Genomic DNA, 21,945 nt, shown 5'->3' with positions numbered 1-21,945 from the left:
GTGCTGAAACAATCCCAGTGTAGAGAGCTGTGACAGTGGTGCAGATATCTGTATTATTCAACCTGCCACCTCCTTACTTATGGGTGTGCCCTGGAGGCACTTGTTTGTTCAAGAGCACAATTACTCTTATAAAAGGTTACTTCTTATCCAGGTAAATCAGGTGTGAATGCAGAGCTGCATTTATGTTTATTTACAAGAGTATTTAGATAACACATAGAGCCTGTAATATACAGTAGAACTTAAATGCAACCAACAGAGTCCCTATCATGTACAAAACAGTCTGTAAAGTGCTTTGGGAGTTAAGACGTAAAATATATTGTGTTTCAGTCCTTAAATTTCTTTTTACATAGTCACTTAATACACACTTGTATCGCTCTTACTATGAACCAGGCACTGTTCTAAGCACTTTACAGATATTAACTCAATCTTTGTAATAGCTGTTGGACTCAGAAGGTTAATCTACAAAATAAAAAATTTAATGATTCACTCTGCAGCAAAATCAAAGTCATTTGTCAACTGTCTCTTTTCTGTATAGTCTCTATCCTACAAGAGCTAATAAAGAACTATCCAAGTCATTATATAAAATAAATAAGCTTACATTCCTGATAACAGAAAACCTCTTGATGTAGAACTTAATATGAATGCAGTTTCCAAGGTTTAATCACTGTGTATTTAATGTATTAACAAAAATAACAAAAAATAATTGGACAGCAGTTTCTTGGAGTTTATTGAAGTAGAATCAGACCCTTATTTTCATTATCTATAAGTAAATGGATTAGGAGGAACAAAGAATGATGATGTCAAAAAACATATCAGTTACAGTGTTGTTTATACATCAGCCATATCTGATATAATGTGAATTCATTTGGTGTTGAATAAATGGGCCCCTGCAAACTACATATTTATAAGTCTGTCAGCCATACTTAGGAAGAGGCTAGTTCATAGTACTAATGATTTTGATCAGAAGTACATGTTTGGGGACTTCCCTGGTGACGCAGTGGTTAAGAATCCGCCTGCCAATGCAGGGGACACAGGTTTGAGCCCCGGTCTGGGAAGATCCCACATGCCACGGAGCAACTAAGCCCGTGTGCCACAAGTACTGAGCCTGCTCTCTAGAGCCTGTGAGCCACAACTGTTGAGCCCACGTGCCACAACTACTGCAGCCCACACGCCTAGAGCCCGTGCTACACAACAAGAAGCCACCGCAATGAGAAGCCCACACACCGCAACTAAGAGTAGCTCCCACTCACTGCAACTGGAGAAAGCCCACATGCAGCAACGAAGACCCAATGCAGCCAAAAGTAAATTAATTAATTAAAAAAAAAAAAGAAGTAAATGTTTGAAGGTATAACTTGGGGTCTTTACTGCTCTTGGCTGTATTTTAAACTTAATTTTTGAAAAATGATTACTGAGGTGACTGAATATTGAAAAAGATTTTATTTTCTCACATATTTAAGAAATTAAATCTATTATCAAAAGTTATTCCTCTTCTTTTGCATTTAACCTTTTATCTATAAAGGTTGTGAAATTTTATTCATTTACCTCTGTATATAGAAGCTTCTTTCTAATCTGAATTTATTGTGGTTTCTCATAGGTCCAGAGAGGATTAGTGATCTACCTGTGCTTTTTCAAGGGAGCTGATAAAGAGCTTCTTCCCAAAATGGGTATGTGTTTGATGTTTCTTTTTTAAGAGTGAGAGTGACTAGCAATAGATAGATGAATCAGAAGGGGAAAAAAGCACAATCTTAAATTGTACTGGTATGTAAGTTATAAATGACTTAACTCTGTGTACTGTTGTTGACTTTAGCTGTTTGCCTTTTCCAAAGCTTAATGTAAGCAAATGTGGTAGAATTCTTTTAAAATATCTGCAGCATTTCAGATCGTTTATAGATTGGTTTAGAAGAGTGTACACACACACACACACACAGACAACACACTGAGATTCAGCCAAGGATACAGAAACTTGTTGGAAGCAGGGTGGCCACATAGAGAGAAATAGATGCTGCATTTCTTAATATAGTCTCCTTATCTCTCAGAGTCCCTAACAGGGGCATAGAGGTGACACTGTATGTACAACATGTGGTTCCCATCAAATATGTGAAGATCAGGCTTATATCATTATTATAAAAGAATTTACATTAACCATTTATGCACTTCTTTGTAGGAAATGTGTATAAAGATGATTATTAAACCAAGCTCAGTGTCATCACAGCCACACCTCCTCTGCGGGCAGAGAAAGAGTCAGCGTTCGGGCATCTCTGAACAATAATGTACCTGTCTGCAGCTTTCCAGTGTCCTCGATATTCTATATCACTGCACATTCCTTGTGATAATTACGTAGGTTCAGATATACCAAATCAAATTATATACTATCTCAAGACAGTATTTGATAGAATAATTATGTACAAAAAAAGAAGCCTGAAATAGTCAAGCTGTCCCTAAGGTTGGGGACAGGGTATATTCTCTCCATTAGTAAAGGCAGTACCCATTAGTTGGATTAATAAATATAAATTATATAGATTGGTAGTTGAAGCAGGCGGAAGTTAACCTAGAAGAGCTTTAAGTAGTGGAACTCAAGCGTAAATAGCCCAGTGAGGAACAGCTTGGACAAAGGGCTAAAGCTTCTAGAGGGGATTTTATGCTGAGACATCAAACATGTTTAACAACTTTGTCAGAGGATGAAAACTAGACTTGAGAAGGGACTGCAGTAGGTGAGGATGGAAAGCAAGTAACTGTAATAATTTGACCTACTAGAGAATGGACTTGAGGAAATGAGGAGGGGGAAGGGTAAGCTGTGACAAAGCGAGAGAGTGGCATGGACATATATACACTACCAAACGTAAAATAAATAGGTAGTGGAAAGCAGCCGCATAGCACAGGGAGATCAGCTCGGTGCTTTGTGACCACCTAGAGGGATGGAATAGGGAGGGTGGGAGGGAGGGAGACGCAAGAGGGAAGAGATATGGGAACATATGTATATGTATAACTGATTCACTTTGTTATAAAGCAGAAACTAACACATGATTTTAAAGCAATTATACTCCAATAAAGATGTAAAAAAAAAATGAAATTTGAACCTGAAGGATAATAGGGAGCTTTAAAGGGTTTAAAGAGAAAATGAAATGAGGTCTCCTGTTACAGAGGGTTATTGCCAGGACTTAATGCTTGGATATTGGACATTCTGTCTGTTTTTGCCTTGAATTAAAGCTTTCTTGACCATGAAAGCTATATAGTAGAAATCTTCAAAAACAGGAAGAGCATTTTTGGCCAAATTGTGGCCAAATAAAAACACTGAGGAAGTCCACTTTAACTCTTCTAGTGGGTAGTCTAACACAAAGCTTTTATATATCATGATTCTCAGTAAAGAGCTGTGACTCTAAGAATCACATTCTACTGGTGTGAGTTGTAAGCAAAATAAGTCCATCTATTATTGATAGTAGTAGCTTGTACTTTCTTCTGTTCCAGTAGGCAAAGTAAGCCAGTGTGATGGGATTCTCTTAAACCCGACCTCATACTTATTACATGGATTCAGATCTTTCCAATCAAATCATGTAGCCCTTGGGAACATAACAGCCAGTTATATCCATAAAGTCTGAAATAGCATGGCTAATGTATAGATGTGCAGAATCTTCCTCAATTCATCTTCAGTATAATTGGACAGAGATCCAGGGCCCTGTCAAAACTTAACTTCCCATATACATCATTAGAGATATTTGATCGACAACCTGTCTTAGAATCTTTGAGTTTCCAAGATGCTATTAATTCATTGTCTCATTTTAATTCTACTTACTGACATTTGTATTATATTTACTTCTACATACTGATATTTGTATACCAACAGCATTAATTGAATTCTCAGATCCAGTAGAGGGAAGTGTGTGGAAGTATAATAAATTATACTTACCTCTCTGGCCTGTTATTTCAAAACTGCCTCCTTAGTCTGTCACTAGCCTGAGGCCTGGATAGCTGGATAGTGATTTACATGGAATGAAATGCTCCAGAGAATTATAGTTTTCTTAGAAGCAATCAATAGGACTGCAGGCTGTATAGCAAAGTCCTATTTGTAATAGAGAAAATTAGAGTTATTTATTTATTTTTGGTTGTGTTGGGTCTTCATTGCTACGCGCGGGCTTTCTCTAATTGTGGCGAGCGGAGGCTACTCTTCGTTGCGGTGCGCAGGCTTCTCGCTGCAGTGGCTTCTCTTGTTGCAGATGTTCTAGGCGTGTGGGCTTCAGTAGTTGCAACACGTGGGCTCAGTAGTTGTGATTCGCAGGCTCTAGAGCAGAGGCTCAGTAGTTGTGGCGCTCAGGCTTAGTTGCTCTGCGGCATGTGGGATCTTCCCAGACCAGGGATTGAACCCACGTCCCTTGCATTGGCAGGCGGATTCTTAAGCGCTGCGCCACCAGGGAAGTCCCTAGAGGTATTTTAAAATAGGCATTAGTTAAATGAAAACTGATAGTGCTTAATGCAGAGCTTAGGAATTCATTTGGGTGTTCACCTTAGCAGGTTTTCACCAGGTTAATTCCTTGATTTGTAGAGTGGGGCCACTGTACTGAATCCTTGCTAATATTTACTACAGGCTCTCTAATAGTTGAAACCATTGACTACCCCACCAGAAAGCATACCTTTTCAAGCCTGATTATTCACACAGGAGTGTGAGGTTTCAATAGTTCTTTTACTGTTTGTGTCCTCTCAGGACTATTCTTTACAAGTAGAAGTTATTTATACCCTTTACAGAGGTAGGAAGACCCTAAGGGTGTTTATATTAGACATTTCTTTTGCTTATTGTTTTGAAAATGGCTAATGTTGAAATGTAAAGATTTTCTAAGTTTAGATTTTTTAGCTACACATGGATATTTATGGTTATTTTGACACTTCTTATTAGCTATGAGTATACTTGCATAAGTGCCATAAAAATAATAATACAATATTTTCCTGTATGTATATGAAGATAATGCCAGTAACTCTATACCTTTGGATTTACTTTCCCAGTTGACAGTGAATTTCTGATGATTCTTGCTTTCACATTTATCCTTCTCACACTGGTGATGTTTGTAAAATAATTAGTCTTTGTTAATAATGTCTTTGAGGTTATAAAACTGCAAAATCAACTAGTTTATAACAGGATTGAACCTGGAACCTTTGACTCAGCTTAGAATTCTAGGCAACTAAGTTTAAAATAATAAATGCACTAAGGTTTTTATTTAATGTTCTTTGTTATAAAGTAGAATAAGTGTGTGGAGGATCTGTCATGTTTTTTTTCCAGTGGGATTTGTTTTGAAATATAAAAAGGAACAAAAAGGCAAAATCTTTTCATGTATCCCCCAGGGCAACAATATCTTGAAGTTCCAGTATACAGTTAATTCTTTAGTCCTTTCTGGATTATCTTATTGTTAGGAGATCCTAACTGCCAAGTCAGATTTAAAACATCATGCCATTTTCTGCATGAAATTTTCCTTGTTTTTCATGCTTAGATCATTTAGCTTACTGAAGCAGCTTTTAAAATCTAAATAGAAACTTTGGGTTAAAAGCATGAGCTGACAAACTGGATATTAAACATGAGGTTTGCTGACTAGAAGATCGTTGGTTTTCTTCATGTTTGTTTTCTACCTCAAAATGTTCTCCTTTCTTCCCTACCCAGTTAATACACTGTTAAATGTGAAATTAAGTGAAACAGAAAATGGCAAGCGTGTCTCTGTATTGGATCTACCTGGCAACATTCTTATCATCCCTCAAGCCACCCTTGGGGGGAGAGTAAAAGGAAGAAGCATGCAGTATCACTCTAACTCTGGAAAAGAAGAGGGGTTAGAACTTTATTCCCAATTTGTGACTCTCTGTAAAAAAGAATTAGCTGCTAACAGCAAGTGTGCTGAAGCTGGGGTTGTGGTGGAACATGGCACTTACGGCAACAGGCAGGTGTTAAAGCTCGACACCAATGGACCATACACACACCTAATTGAGTTTTGAAAAATTAAAAGTTTCTACAGTTGTAATTAGATTCTCTTCCCCTTCTGCTTGAGTACGCTAATCTGCAGCATTTTTAGACAAGAAAATCCTGGGTCCCATCCATACCTCTGCAGCCTGCTACTTGGATGACCTCGCCACATCACCTAAACTCTGGATCTCAGTCACCTTCCATCCTGCTTTCCCCTAAACTCACACTCAGAATTTTGAAAAATGCCTTGTATTCGCTTTATGGTCATTGATAAGAACATGGAAATGTTTTTAGAGAGCTGTATTTAAGCATTTTGCAATTAAGCATTTTGTGCAATCAAGAAAAATATGTTTCTTATACCCTCAAATGTATGTAATATGTAGTAAAAGTCACTATTTGTGTTACGATTATAATTTTGTCAATTTGGTTTTAGTATTTCAGATTTCCATATTTTGAATGAAAGAATATGCAATTTACTATTCCTTCTAATAATATCTATAAAAATATAATACAGAAATGTTATTGTACATTTTAATATTATTTTCCAAGGACATCCAAGTGCTTTAAATTATTTTAAGAATCTTTAGTTGATATAACAATAAGGTATGGGGGACTAAAAGTTGTTTTTATTTAATATATTAATGGCTTAATATTCTGTTTCTCAGTTTTTTACCAAAACAATGTGTGTTGCATTTTCTGTCTTTGGTTTTTAAAAGTTACTGTTTCATTAAATTAATGTTCATAAATTTTTTTAGGAAGTTCCTTTCTTGTTGGTTTAGATTGCTATAAAAGGAATAAAAGGAATAAAAAGGGAAGCTTTCTACTGGAATGATTTGAAAACAAGTTGACTTGTTCATTTCCATTTTATCGACTTAATGATTTGGAGCCAGTATCATTTTTTCTATTAGTGTATTTTTGTGTCCTGCCCCCACCCCAAAATTCATATGTTGAAGTCCTCCAATGTGATGGTATTTGCACATGAGGCCTTTGGAAGGTAATCAGGGTTGATAGAGCATGAGAGTGGGGCCCTTATGATGGGATTAGTGTCCTCATAAGAAGAAACACCAGAGAACTTGCTCACCCTTTCTCTGCCCACCATGTGAGAATGCAGTGAGAAGGGAGCCATTTACAAGCCAGGAAGATAACCCTTACCAGAAACCGTGCTGGCACCCTGATCTTGAACTTCTAGCCTCCAGAGCTGTAAGAAAATAAGTTTCTGTTGTTTAAGCCACCATAAGTCTATGGTATTTTGTTCTAACAGCCCAAGCTAAGACAGTCACATAAGATAAACATCTAATAAGGTAGACTTTTCAAAGCCAAGAGAGGAAGATATACAAGAAATTGAAAGAATAAATGAATCAATAAAAGGTAATGTTCATTTTTTACAAACTCATTTGACTTGATTTAATATTTTAAAGAGTGAAAATGAAATAGTGTTTCTAGTTATCAAAAAGATGAAAACAATGACTTGAAGAAACATCTTAAGTAGCTGTTGAAAATTCTTTGTGTCATAATTTCTTTAGGTTTATGTTCCTAAGATACTTAAAGTTTCCGTTACCACAAAAAGTCCTATTTTCTCTATATCCTTCCTGTACTATTCTATTTTGGAACTTAAGGATCAATAACTGACTTGGTAGTGAGGTCATTTGTCCTTAACTTTTGCTTTATTGATTCACAATACACTTATTGAAATGTAATAAACTATTCATAAACTTTCAAACTCCAATTTTCTCAGACCTTCTCCAAGGAGGTTTATATGTCTTTCAAAAAGATTATGTGTTACCTATTTTAAATCATTTTGATGTGTGTGGGTGAAATGCTGACTCACAGCCCTAGATTGCTATTTTATAGTTCAGGCAATTCTCCTTAAGAAGAAATTTGATTGTGGTACTTGTGGAGAATAGAAATTTCAACTACATGAAGAGTTATTAAACAGAAGATGACAGCCAAGTTTGTTTCATTTCCAAGGAGGCTAGAACAAGAGGAAAAAGGCAAGAGAAATAGTAGATAGGAAAATAACTACACCTTGGCTTTCTGTAGCTCTCCTGGCCCAAGATGCTCAAAGAACATTCAACAGATACCTAATTTTATCTTCACAGTATATAATGACAATAATGCTGTGGAAAGTAAGAAAATGCTTAAATAATTTTCCCAAGATCACACATTAGGGAGCAATAATTTCTATCCCCCTGACTTTTCTTGTAGTGAGAGTTAAAATTGATCTTCATAAAGGCTTAGCATCTCCCAGTGTGGATCACTTGAGAAAAAATAGCCAATAAATTGTTTTATGTACTAAATTAGGTGGCGGTAGGGTTACACCTAATTTTGGTGCCTTCTGCCTCTGTTTTTCAAAGATTCTAGAATGTTTAAATTAGAGTATCATTTCTTTCTTTTAATGGAAGTATAGTTGATTTACAATGTTGTGTTAGTTTCAGGTGTACAGCAAAGTGATTCAGTATATATATATATATATATATATATATATATATATATGTATACTTTTTCAGATTCTTTTCCCTTTATAGGTTATTACAAAATATTGAGTATAGTTTCCTGTGCTGTACAGTAGGACCTTGTTGTTTGTGTATTTTATATATAGTAGTGTGTATCTATTAATCTCAAATTCCTAATTTGTCCCTCCCTTCCCTTTCCCCTTTGGTAACCATAAATTTGTTTTCTATGTGAGTCTGTTTCTGTTTTGTAAATAAGTTCATTTGTATCATTTTTTTTAGATAACATAAGTGATATATGATATTTGTCTTTCTCTGTCTGAATTACTGCACTTAGAATATCATTCCTAAATACTATTTTATCTGTCCATTTGGCAAACTTCATGGATTCAATTATATAAAATACTGTGTATAAGACATGGACTACTAATGAGTATGAATTTATCTTGAATATACTCATACTAGGTAAATCAAACACTTTTACATTTCTTCATTCAAGTCAAAAGAAGGCATTGACATTTATGAATAATATCTGTATAATGATTTATTGACTCCATAATGAAAGACCTAAGCTTATCAGATATAAGGATCAAATACTATAGAATCCTATGCCACTTGTTTTGGAGGATAACTCACATTGGTGTTAGAATGATGACATGTCAAACTTTTATTATCTATGATTAACATTGCAGAGGACCTGATTTGTTACATTATAGTTATTTCTTAAAAACTCACATGATAGTGAAACTAGTATTTCTAGAAGTGCTTTATCTATTAATTTATTGAAGTAAGACTACTTTCTGAAAGGGAAGAACTATTAGAAAACTAACATTTTCATTCTGAAGCCACACTTTGATGATGACTTTAAATGTCTGTTTATTTTGATAGTCTAATTATTCTCCCTTCCTCCTATTTCTCCTACATCTAATCCTTTTTTGCAGACCATCTCCAAGGTAATGTTTCTAGAAAATTCCTTTCTGTATGATATTCCACTGTTTAGAAACTTTTATAACTATTTTTTATCTACAGGACAAAGTCTAAACTTCTGAGGTTGGCATGAAGGTTCTCCTTACTCGTTAGGAGTGAATGAAATGAAGGAAGAAATGTAGAGGACCAAAGTCAGAATCCTGAGAAAACATAAAGAAAAGGCAACATATGAGAGGCCAGAGGATAGTATAGAGATCAAAGAGGCAGAGAGAACCAGAAAATGTATTGTTAACAAGATAGTTTTCAAGGTGTAAACAGTCAGTGCCAAATACTGAAGAAAAATGGGGCAACACAAAGACTGAGGAGAGACCTCTGGGCCTAGCAGTTAGGTGTTTTCAAGCTTATGGAAAATTGGCATAAAATTTGCAAGAGTTACTACAATTAGGAAAAGATTCTTAATTTTTTGTCTTCAGGTAGAGTGTCTCAAAGTATGCCACTGGACCACCTGTACAGGAATCACCTGGGGAGACTTTTTACCAAATGCAATTTTCTGGGACCATCCCAAATCTATTGAATTAGAATCTCAGGAGTTAAAATTTATCTAGTCACCTATCTCCCCCAGGTGATTCTTGTATATACTGGAATCTCAGAACCACTGTTATTCGAATGAAGCCCAGACTTCTAAAGCTGATATTACAGTTTCATAATCTGGCTCCATCTTGACTTTCTAACCTTTTCTCCCTCTACTCCCCAGTAGAAATTCTCCAGGATAGCTCTTTTTACACCCTTCCTAGATCACGCTCACTCTTCTTCAGAAGACAAGCAGAGTTGTCTTCTGCTCTCCTCTAAATCCATCATTCAATATCTAGCTCAAGTCAATCTCTGCTGACCCCACAGTAATTTCTCCTGCCTCTACCCGCCTGGGCATTATGGTTGTCCCACTCTTGACACTTGTAATGTGTCTTATGAGATTGAGTACTTCACCTTTTTTTTTTATGCTTATATGTCCTAACTACAAGAATATAAACAATATTGGGCAGAGACAATATGACAGTGAGCACACAGAGTATAGTATAATTTTTCTTTAAATCTCCACAGTACTTCCATAGCACCGTGTTGTCCATGCTCAATAATTCACAGTAAATGTTACCTGAATTAACATGGAGATTCGTCAGTGGCTAAAATACTCTTGATTTTGGTTCGGTTTTACCAGTATTTCACACATAGATTTCTTTGTCATTAAGAAATAAAGAGGTTGGAATGTGCAGGAAGCAAGTTTAATACTGCTACCCCTTTAATACAATAGATAACACCAGAAAAGTTAAAAGACAAACTAAAACAGATTTTTGAGATTCAACATAAATGTGGGCATTGCTATTTCTACTTTGTTAGTTTATTACATCAGTGTGTTAAAGAGAAAAGCCACAGGCCCAAAATGGTGTCACTTGTGCTAAAGCCCATGATACCAAACCTAGATTTAAGATCTAACCTAATTGCAGTTTTAACCTTCACCAGAAATGTAGTGTTGTTTTCTTTTTACTGAAGTATAGTTGACTTACAATGTTGTGAAACTGTAGCACAATTGTAGCAGTTAATTTCTGCTGTACAGCAAAGTGATTCAGTTATATATATTTTTTTCCATTATGGTTTATCATAGGATATTGAGTATAATTCTCTGTGCTATACAGTAGGACCTTGTTGTTTATCCATTCTGTATATAATAGCTTACATCTGCTAATTCCGACCTCCTACTCCATCCCTCCCCCAACCCCTTCCCCCTTGGCAACTACAAGACTGTTCTCTATGTCCATGAGTCTGTTTTTGTTTCATAGATAGGTTCATTTGTGTCATATTTTAGATTCCACATATAAGTGATGTCATATGGTATTTGTTTTTCTGACTTACTTCACTTAGTATAATAATCTCTAGTTGCATCCATGTTGCTATAAATGGTATTATTTCATTCTTTATTATGGCTGAGTAGTATTCCATTGTATAAATGTACCACATCTTCTTTATCCATTCATCTGTCAATGGACATTTAGGTTTTTTCCATGTCTTGGCTATTGTGAATAGTGGTGCTATGAACATAGGGGTGCATGTATCTTTTTGGCTTAGAGTTTTGTCTGGATATATGCCCAGGAGTGGAATTGCTGAATCATATGGTAATTCTATTTTTAGTTTTCTGAGTAACCTCCATACTGTTTTCCATAGTGGCTGTACCAACTTACATTCCTACCAACAGTGTAGGAGGGTTCCCTCAGAAATGTAGTCTTAACCAGTCTGGAATTTTTTGGTCAGCACCAATTAGGTAATCTGCCATGTGGGCTCTCTCCAGCCTCCAGAAGAAGAAGCCATCTATATAATAAAACCCTTGCCTTTCCCTTCACCCTTTCCCCCTACAAAGATGTTCTGGCCTAAAAACAGTCCTTCTTTTCTTTTGCTAATAGCTACTTTGCCCCACCCTTCTTCCTATAAAATCCTTCCATTTTGTACAACCCCTCACAGCACCTGAAAGGTTGCTAGATGGGATGTTGCCTGATTCGTGAATTTCCTAATAGAGTCAATTATATCTTCAATTTACTCAGGTGGATTTTGTTTATTTCAAAAAGGGTGATCACTTTACATTTTCTTAAGGCTTACTCTATATTATCTTTCTAATATAGTATAACTGTATTTATGTACCTAAGAAAGATTACAAGAAGCAAGACATTCTTAAAACACAGAAGGAAAAAAAAAACAAATTTCATTTAAGAAAACCTGTATTTGAGTCCTTTTTAAAATAAACTTTCTGTGAATCAAATATAAAAGTCTTTATTCATAAATATTAATTTTGATACAAGCTTTAAGACCCTTCTATATTTAATTACAAAATAAAGCAGTTCTGTGGAATGCATCACAAATAGCCAACTTCATGATAAATTTTATCCTACTTCTTTTTACTGGACTTTTCCATATGAACGAATTTTTTGCACTGTGTTAGCTAGCATTTTTCTCTTAAGAAGCTTAATAAAATTTCACCTATTACATCAGCTTTTTTTCTGAATGTGAAAAGAAAAATTTATGTAGAGAATGCACCACACCGTATGTAAACAGTATCTGGGAACCATTAGCTAATACTATTATAAACAGTTGGGGTTGGGAAAGTAATTGTGGACATTTTTTTTTTTGAGGGGGAGATATGGAGTCTTTTTAAGGCACGTCTGACTAGACTAGCAAAAATGCCATCCTTGACTCCGACTTTGAGATATTGTTTACTTAGCTTTATACTAACATAAATAAGCTAAGACACACTTTCTACTCCAGGCATTCTTTTAATTTACTTTGCAGCCCCAAGGTAAGTTTCTTTAATGAGTAGATATGATCATCACAGTTTCATTTTCTCAGTGCCTGAATTATTTTATATCCTGATTGCATTCAGGTAGTCTTCATGGCTTTGATTTCTTTTCATCATATGCATACTTGCCTTTTTTAAGCCAGGTGTTGAAAATGTTCTAACATTTTCTTAATACTGCGTCATGGATAGTTGCTCTCCACTTGAAAGTTATGATCCTCAGAATCTGCAGGTCAGCAGTGGAGCTGGGAGCTGTGTGAAATACAAATTGTTCAAGATATGATGCTTAACCCCAAGGAATTTACCATCTAGTAGGGGACATGATAGACACAGAAATGAACTAGGTACTGTGTGATCAGTGATATCTGGACAATGCTATCTCTGAGCTATAGAATAGCAGCAGAGGGAGAAGATACTTCTGGCTAGAGTGGTGAATCCCTGTGTTAAAACAGGCATGGCAACTTGAGCCATCCCTTGTAGAATGGGTAGCATGTTTATAGGCACGAGGTGTGGGGGAGGGCACTTCAAACTTTCTGGACTGATAGATAATAAGGTGCCATTGAAGGCTTTTAGAGAGAATAATGACATAATGAAGACTTTTTAAGAGGAGAGACCTGACAGTGGTACATAAGGATTACAGAGAGAAGGAAATTTTGTGACAGGAAGACAGATTTTTGTTTTTATTTTTATTTTTTTGAGTAGTGCAGACATAAAGGGATTTGGTCTCACTTATAGTAGTGGCTGTGATTTGGTCTCACTTGTAGTAGTGGCTGTGAAGATGGAAATAAACGTAATTGGAGATATTGAAAGGTGTTTTGAAGAAAAATACACTTCAGGACAGCTGATTAGCTGTGGTGGAGCTAAAGGGAGGAATCAAAAATCACTCTTAAGATTTCATGTATGGGTTACTGAGGAAGATGAATTCAGATTTTAATACATTGAGTTTGAGGCACCTAAAGTAGAAACGTCTACCAGATTTGTTACTCAGGGCAGAGAGAGTATAGATGTGAGAGTCTTGTTTATAACAGTGATAGTTGAAACCCTAGAAATAGACGAGATTTAATCATCCAATATTACTGAGAGCCTACTCAAGTAAGTATAAGAGGCACACTAAAAATGAAAAGGCAGTTTCCTCGAGATTACAAAATAACTGGTGTGTTAAGATAGTTAACTGGAACACAGAGAAACTAGAGGTGCCAAAAGAGAGGTAAAAACAGTACTATGGAAATTTGGAGACGGAAGAGATTTCATCTAGTTAGGGAAGCACTGGCGTTTCAATATAATTTTGAAGATGAGATCTACGAGAGTTGATGTAGAGAACAGCAAAGGATTTGAGGTCCAACCAAATTTATAGTAACAGAAGGAAGAGGAAAATTGACAAAGGAAAGAAATGTCAGACAGGTAGGTGGAAAAAGTGGGAGAAGTGGAAACACCAGTGTCTTGGAGTTAAGGTTTCAAGAATTGGGGAAGTGGGTCCAAACATACAGAGAAGTTGAAATTATTGCATAGTTAACACCCACATATCCACCACCTAGATTCTACAATAGGCACCTTGCTATATTTGCTTTACTACCTATCTATCCATCTGTCCATTCCAAGAAGAGGTTATTTTGTTTGCCAAGGGTTTTAAATTTATTCCGCTTCTTTTCTCCCCTTTTGCCTCTGCTGGTTAGCTTCTCCTCTCAGAGGCCCAGGCTTTTTGTTTCGTTTCTTTTTTAATTAATTAATTTATTTTTGGCTGCGTTGGGTCTTTGTTCCTCCACACAGGCTTTCTCTGGTTGTGGTGAGCAGGGCCTACTCTTCGTTGTGGTGGGCAGGCTTCTCATTGTGGTGGCTTCCCTTGTTGTGGAGCACAGGCTCAGTAGTTGTGGCGCATGGGCTTAGTTGCTCCGCAGCATGTGGGATCTTCCCGGACCAGGGCTTGAACCCTTGTCCCCTGCATTGGCAGGTGGATTCTTAGCCACTGTGCCACCAGGGAAGTCCGAGGCCAAGGTTGTGTGTGAGCCTGCTGCATTTCACTGATATGCCCAGATTTACTATACTTACATTATAGGAAAGCCTCTCTACTCCGTGTGCCTTTGTCTTTAAAGGTCCCAAATGGTGACCCATGGGAGAAATAACTTTTCCACCTTTCCAGTTAGGTTAGTTAACTATCCCTGGAAGTCTGCACCTGGGACTAGAAAAGAGCCTATTTCTAAATGACCCATGATTTGCTGAACTTTCTAATAGTTTACCAAAGTATGGTCTGAGAATCTCCCTAATCAGAATTACTAGGAAAACTTGTCAAAAATGCAAATTCCTATGTCTCACCTTGGACTTACTGAATCAGAATTTCTGAGAAAAGGCCTGGAAACTGCATTTTAAGTCACTTTCCCCCACCTGTGACTCTTACACAGACTAGCATCTGAGAACTAATTGTATAATCTTTGTGGTGATATCTCTGAACTAAGAGTCAAGAGGCTTCTGTTGAAGTCTTGGCTTTCCCATGGACTGTGTGTGTTACACTAGCCTAGGGTAACTCAATCCCATTACGACTCATCATAAGGGAGGAGATTGCACTTGACAAATTCTGAAATTCCTCTCAGCTCTACCATTTTGTGGAACTCTGAAAACTGAATTTTGTAAATCAGGAGTTGGTTAAACTTTAATCAGATGAACTGAAAAGAAAAGTGTGTTACTCATCAAAATAACTAAATTCTTCTTACGTCTTATGAGTTTTCATTTGGTTTTTAAAAGCTGGACCATAGAATGGGCTTCAGGCATTTCACTCAGCCCTTTGCCATTTCACAGTTCTGTGTTTCCGTGGTGATTCCAGTGTTCATAGCCGTTACCACTCTGCATTCCTTTTACATTGTTGGTAATACCCTTTTCTTCTTCTTCTCCTCCCTATAAAAAAAGTGACTTATTTTCTCAGGGTTCTGAGTTGGCAGAAGTTACTGCAAGTTTTAAAGCTATATTTACCAGTGAAAGAGAAAAGTGTCTGATTGTCTTAAGCAATGATTAAATTTTGTGCCCTCAGTCACCTTGGTGTTGGGTAGTGTTTTTTGTGTTTTTTTTTTTTTCCATTATAAATCTGGGCCTAATTTTAATTTCAAGATAATTTCAGAATATTATTTTAAATGTTACTCAGTGTTCTTGCTGTTATCTCATAAGTGATAATGATGAGTGTCCATATGCTCCAAAATGATTTTTTTTTAATCTTTTCCTTTTTGGTGGTGTTGTAGATTTGCTATGTGTTAAACTTTTCCAAACATTTTGTTGATAGATAGATTCTTATTTACTGAGGTCATAAGATCAGAATAAAGTTTATCTAGTACATAGCTCACATATTTGTGTTTATCCTAAAATATGTGTAGGAGTAGAGTAATGACATATTAATTCCTGTATTCTCTCCTCTCTTTTTCCTTGATATTTTCATTTAGAAATAGGGAAAAGAAATTATGCAAGCATTTCAATAGTGGGCCACTGGTACTCTCAGTTTGATTTATATTTGAGATTATTTAATTAACCAAGCACTTATGACCTAGTATGTGCAAAGCAGTAGTAAGCATTATAAGAAGCAATAAGTACATTGCAAGGTGCCTACCATTAAGCTTACAATAGTAATTCATCCTGAATTACACAATAGTCAGTAGAAAAAATAATGGACTTTAGCCCGCCTAGAATTTCTTTGTTAGACACACTCAGAATTCAAAAGGCATAGTCTTTCTTTTTTTAATTTATTTATTTATTTTATTTATTTTTGGCTGCTTTTGGGTCTTCATTGCTGCACACGGGCTTTCTCTAGTTGTGGTGAGTGGGGGCTACTCTTCATTGTGGTGTGCGGTCTTCTCATTCTGGTGGCTTCTCTTGTTGCGGAGCACGGACTCTAGGCGCGTGGGCTTCATTAGTTATGGCATGGGGGCTCTAGAGCTTAGACTCAGTAGTTGTGGTGCATGGGCTTAGTTGCTCCGTGGTATGTGGGATCTTCTCGGACCAGAGCTCGAACCTGTGTCCCCTGCATTGGCAGGCGGATTCTTAACCACTGCGCCACCAGGGAAGCCCCCAAAAGTCATAGTCTTTTAAATAAGAATCTGTTTAGAAGCAATTGTATACCAGTACTGGGATACATAGTGGACACAAAGATAAACATATTTCCCTCCTTTGTAGGTTCATATCTTTATATATTTCAGGAGACAGAGAGATTGGGGCATCCAATGTAGATTTGGAAGTTAGCTACGCATACATGGTAGTTAAAGTCACGAAGGTTAATAGTTGTGGTTCCTCAAAAATTAAAAATACTACTACCATATGATCTAGCAATCCCGCTTCTAGGTATATATCCAAAAGAACTGAAATCAGGGTCTCCAACAGAGATTTGCACACCCTTGTTCATAGCAGCATTATTCGCAGTAGCCAGAGGTGGAAGCAGCCTAAACATCCATTGAAGAATGAATGAATAAACAAAATGTGGTATACACACACAGTGAAATATTATTCAGCCTTAAAAAGAAAGGAAATTCTTGGACTTCCCTGGTGGCACAGTGGTTAGGAATCCACCTGCCGATGCAGGGGACACAGTTTCGAGCCCTGGTCCGGGAAGATCCCACATACCATGGAGCAACCAAGCCCGTGTGCCACAACTACTGAGCCTGCACTCTAGAGCCCATGAGCTACAACTACTGAGTCCGCGTGCCACAACTACTGAAGCCCACGTGCCTTGAGCCCGTGCTCCGCAGCAAAAGAAGTCACTGCAATGAGAAGCCCATGCACCACAGCGAAGAGTAGCCCCCGCTTACCACAACTAGAGAGAGCCCGCTTGCAGCAACGAAGAGCCAACGCAGCCAAAAATATAAATAAATAAAAGAAATTTATTTAAAAAAAGAAAGGAAATTCTATTACATGCTGCAAAATGGATAAACCTTGAGGACATTATGCTAAGTGAAACAAGCCAGCCACGAAAAGAAAACTTCTGTATGATTCTACTTATATGAGGTATCTAAAGTAGTCAGAGTCATACAAACAGAAAGTAGGATTGTGGGTGCCAGGGGCTGGAGGCAGGGTAAATTGTTGTTGCATAAGGAGAGTTGTTGTTTAATGGCATAGAGTTTCAGTTGTGCAAAATGAAAAAGTTCTAGAGATACAACAGTGTATGTAGAGTTACAACAATGTGAGTATACTTAAACTATTGAACTATACACTTTTTAAAAAGTCACCAAAGTGGATGCCGTTGTCTAAGAGAGTGTGTAGAAAAGATGTCAAGACAGAAACAGTAAGAAGCTAGTTATTTAAGAAATAGGCAGATTAAGAGATGCCATCAAGAGGCTAGCTAACAAAGAGTGGGACGAGAAGAAGCAGAAAAAGTCTAAGAGAATGCTGACATGAAATCCAAGAGAAGGAAGAATTTCTATTTAGGTCGTGGTGAACAATAGCCAATCAAGTAGAGAAGTCAAATAGGATAGAACTTTTTATAAGCCATTTGGATTGACAATTAAGAGGTCACTATGAACAGGTTCCTTGGAATTATGTAAGCCAAATGTCTTGAGGATTGAATGGGACTAAGAAAATATAGTAAATGTAGATGACTCTTTCAGGAAGTTGAGTATGAAGGAAATTGAAGAGTTGTAGTTTTGTGGGAAGGCAGTATTAAGGTTTTTTTTAAGATGCAAAAAATCTGAGCATGTTTTTAGAGGAAGAGGAAGTAGAGAGAGAAATTGAAGAAAGAAGAGAGGTTTATGGAGTAAAATTATGGAACAAAATATACAGAAAGCGTAGACGGAGGAGTGCTTTTGGAAAACTGGAAAACTTTGGGTATCTCTGAGATAAGAGGAAAAGACTGCTGAGTATAGGATGAGGAGAGCTCTAGTGGAATTCAGACATCATGACCTCTACTTTAGCTGTAAAACATAAGATGTGATCATCTGGGAGAGAGGAAGATGGCTTGGCGTAGTGGCTGGAGGACAGTAGTGAATGTTTGACGTAGCCACTTTAGGAAATGGGTAAGTGAGCCAACTAGCTGAGGCTAGAAATCATAAATAATGCAACAAATTAGAAAACACAGTTACACAATTTTCTTGGCATTCCAAGAGCAGATCGGAAAAAGCAAATGGTTGGGTTGATTCACATTCAGGGATTAGCAGAGGAGATGCAGTGTGTTAAGGTCATGGAGTGGAAGGAATTGGGAATGTTAGTAAGAAAATGGTTGAAACAACTGACCTCATAAACCAAACTGGATAAGGAAAGGGAAAAAAAGAGTAAAATCAACTAGGAGTTTACAGACCAGATGAGGGAAGAGGTCGAGAAGACTAGTGCTTTTCAGAAGTTAGAAGGAGAATTTTAAGAGGGAATAGGGGACGTGGAAAGATTAGAGACTGGTCGTAGTATGAGATCTCTGAGGTAGAGCTATTATGAGTGACAACAAAATCTAGAATGAGGCCATGGGAACGTGTAGCTGCAGTGGTGGATGTCAAGGAATTTAAAAGCTAGTACCCCATTTGGACAAGAAAGGTAACCCAGAATGGTATGACTCAGAAGAGCAGGAAATACCCATGACCCTGAGCCCAAATTTTTTAATCACTGTGGAAGTGTGATATGAAGGTCGGCAAAAGGCAGAGATGTGGATGGGGAAAGAGTGATGTATCAAGGGGATGTCAGAAGAGGAACAAAGAACTATATTCTGAAAACCACGAGAGAGCCAGAGAAATGTCAGCTCCATTTCCTGGTCTCGAAATAGGAATAATCTTCACTTAAAGGGACCTTCATGGTCAGGAGGGAGTCGGGTTTCCATCATAGCAAAAAGATCAAAAGATTGTTAGGGAAAGGTTAACAATATAGGAAAGTTTATTAGCAACAGGATGGTATTTTATTTATTTATTTTTCAGGATGGTATTTTAGAAGATAAAGTGAGATTAGTGGGAGAAAGAGCAAGCTGAGTTATGTAGGAAAGAGAGAGCAGAGGAAAGAAAAAGTGACTAGAGACTTATATGAGGGAGACAGGACACAGAAATACTGAAGATTGCAGGGAGGTGAGAGAAGAAATGTGAATGGAATTATAATGTTAATTTTTGGCTGACTATTGTTTGTCGGAGATGAAGCAAAAGAAGTTGAGAGAGAGAGAGAAGGGATGTTAATACAACCAAAACACTAAGTATGCCTATATATTGTTTAGAAGAGATAAAGTAAAAGATGGTGACATAAAGGAAATGAAAACACTAAATTTTGGCTTCATATTGTTTAGGAGAGATGAAGAGAAATGGAGATTATATGGAAGTAATATCTAATATTAGTGCAGGCTCTGCTTTAAGTTTTAGATTTCAGGTTTAAACATTTTGTTCTGAGGAAAAGCATCTAGGCACCTTCTCCCACCCCGACTTTCTCCACCTGTTTATCTTTCAGGACTGGAAATACATTGATTGCCTGATCTACAATGACCATAATTCAGTTCCACTTCCCCACATTGGTCCAGCTTTCTTACTTGTTTGTTTATTTATTGATATATAATTCACATGCCATAAAATTTACCACTTTAAAGTGTCTAATTGAATGGTTTTTAGTATATTCACATGGCGGTGCAATATTGTTGTATTGTACAATATTGCAATAAGGTTGTACATCACCATTATCTAATTCCAGAACATTTTCCTCACTCTAAAAAGAAGTTTTATACTCATTAAAGTCACTCCACATTTCCACTTTACCCCCAGATTCTATAAACCACAAATTGACTTTGATCTGTATGGATTTGCCTATTCTGGACAGTACATGTAAATGGAATCTTGCAATATTTGGCCTTTTGCGTACACCTTCTTTCATTCAGCATAATGTTTTCAAGGTTCATCCCATGTCCTTTGTAGCATGTATCAAAACTTCATTCCTTTTTATGACTAAATAATATTCCATTGCATAGATATACTGCATTTGTTTATACATTTATCTAATCGGTAGACATTTGCATTGTTTCCTTTTTTGGCTTTTATGAATTATGAATAATGCTGCTGTAAACATTCGAGTACAATTTTTTTGTGTGGATGTATGTTTTCAATTGTCTTGAACATATACCAGGAGTGAATTGCTGGATCATATGGTGACTTTATGTTTAACTTTTTGAAAAACTGCCAAACTGTTTTCCAAAGCAGCTGCATCATTTTACGTTCCTACTGGTAGTGTATGGTGGTTCCAATTCTTCCACTTTATCACCAACACCTGTTATTTTCCATTTTAAAAAATTTTAGCCATCCTAGTACCTGTGAAGTGGTATGTCATAGTTTTGATTTGCATTTCCCTAATGACCAATGTTGAACATATTTTCATGTGCTCATTCTCCTTTTGTGTATCTTCTCTGGAGAGATGTCCATTCAAATTATTTGCCCATTTTTTAATTGGGTTATTTGTCTTTTTATTGTTAATTATAAAAGTTCTTTATATGTTCTAGATACTTGACCCTTATCAGTAAATGATTGCAAATATTTCCTCCCATTTTATGAGCCGTCTTTTTATTTTCTTGATAATGTCCTTTGAATAACAAAAGTTTTAAATTTGATGAAGTCCAATCTATTTATTTCTTTGGTTGCTTGTGCTTTAGGTGTCATATCTAGGAACCTGGCATATTCATAAATAGCTCCCCTTTGACTCTCAAAAGTGTCCCAGGGCTTCCCTGGTGGCGCAGTGGTTGAGAGTCCGCCTGCCGATGCAGGGGACACGGGTTCGTGCCCCGGTCCAGGAGGATCCCACATGCCGCGGAGCAGCTGGGCCCGTGAGCCATGGCCGCTGAGCCTGCGCGTCCGGAGCCTGTACTCCACAACGGGAGAGGCCACAGCAGTGACAGGCCCGCGTACCACAAAATAAAAGTGTCCCAGTAGACAATAAATTATATGGGCACCCTACTAATAACAGTCTCAGGGATAGTTAATTAGAAGCCCCTGGGCAGGTGGATGAGTAAATACTCACTTATTTTACCCTTACTTCACCATAGCCAGTGTTAGCATTTGGCTTCTCTAAAGAAGATCTGCCAGCAGTTGTAGTTGCCATTTTGCATAGTTATTCATCAAATTTACGTTGAGCAACTACTATGTATCAAGTACCTTTCCAAAGGGGGAAAATTACACCTGGAAATTGCAAAAAGAAATCTTTAAAAAATGCTTTTTTTTTTTTTTGGTAAAAGTAATAAACACAATTACAGATAATGAAAAGATTAAAAAGCCTGTATGCTCATTGCTCAAATATCATTATTTCATTTTTATTTATTCCCTTATAATCTTTGTTTATAAAACACTGATATTTTAGCACTGTTCAGTTATAAAGGGATTTTATATTTGGCTTTT

General features: G+C 36.9%; 1 protein-coding gene across 1 annotated transcript in view; it reads left to right on the top strand.

The window, feature by feature from the left end:
• Window positions 1–21,945, top strand: part of DTD2 (D-aminoacyl-tRNA deacylase 2) — a 24,192-nt gene extending 2,247 nt beyond the window's left edge. The window contains exons 2-3 of the mRNA XM_022553632.3: window positions 1,595–1,664; window positions 5,642–21,945. Of these exons, the coding sequence (XP_022409340.1) occupies window positions 1,595–1,664; window positions 5,642–5,967 (396 nt within the window). The 3' untranslated portion in view covers window positions 5,968–21,945. The remainder of the gene's footprint in view (window positions 1–1,594; window positions 1,665–5,641) is intronic.

Source organism: Delphinapterus leucas, chromosome 2 (genome assembly GCF_059928025.1).
Source record: "Delphinapterus leucas isolate spDelLeu-1000000601 "Yukka" chromosome 2, BTC_Dleu_Yukka2, whole genome shotgun sequence".
NCBI classification, from domain to species: Eukaryota; Metazoa; Chordata; class Mammalia; order Artiodactyla; family Monodontidae; genus Delphinapterus; species Delphinapterus leucas.
This window is presented reverse-complemented; position numbering and strand designations above follow the sequence as displayed.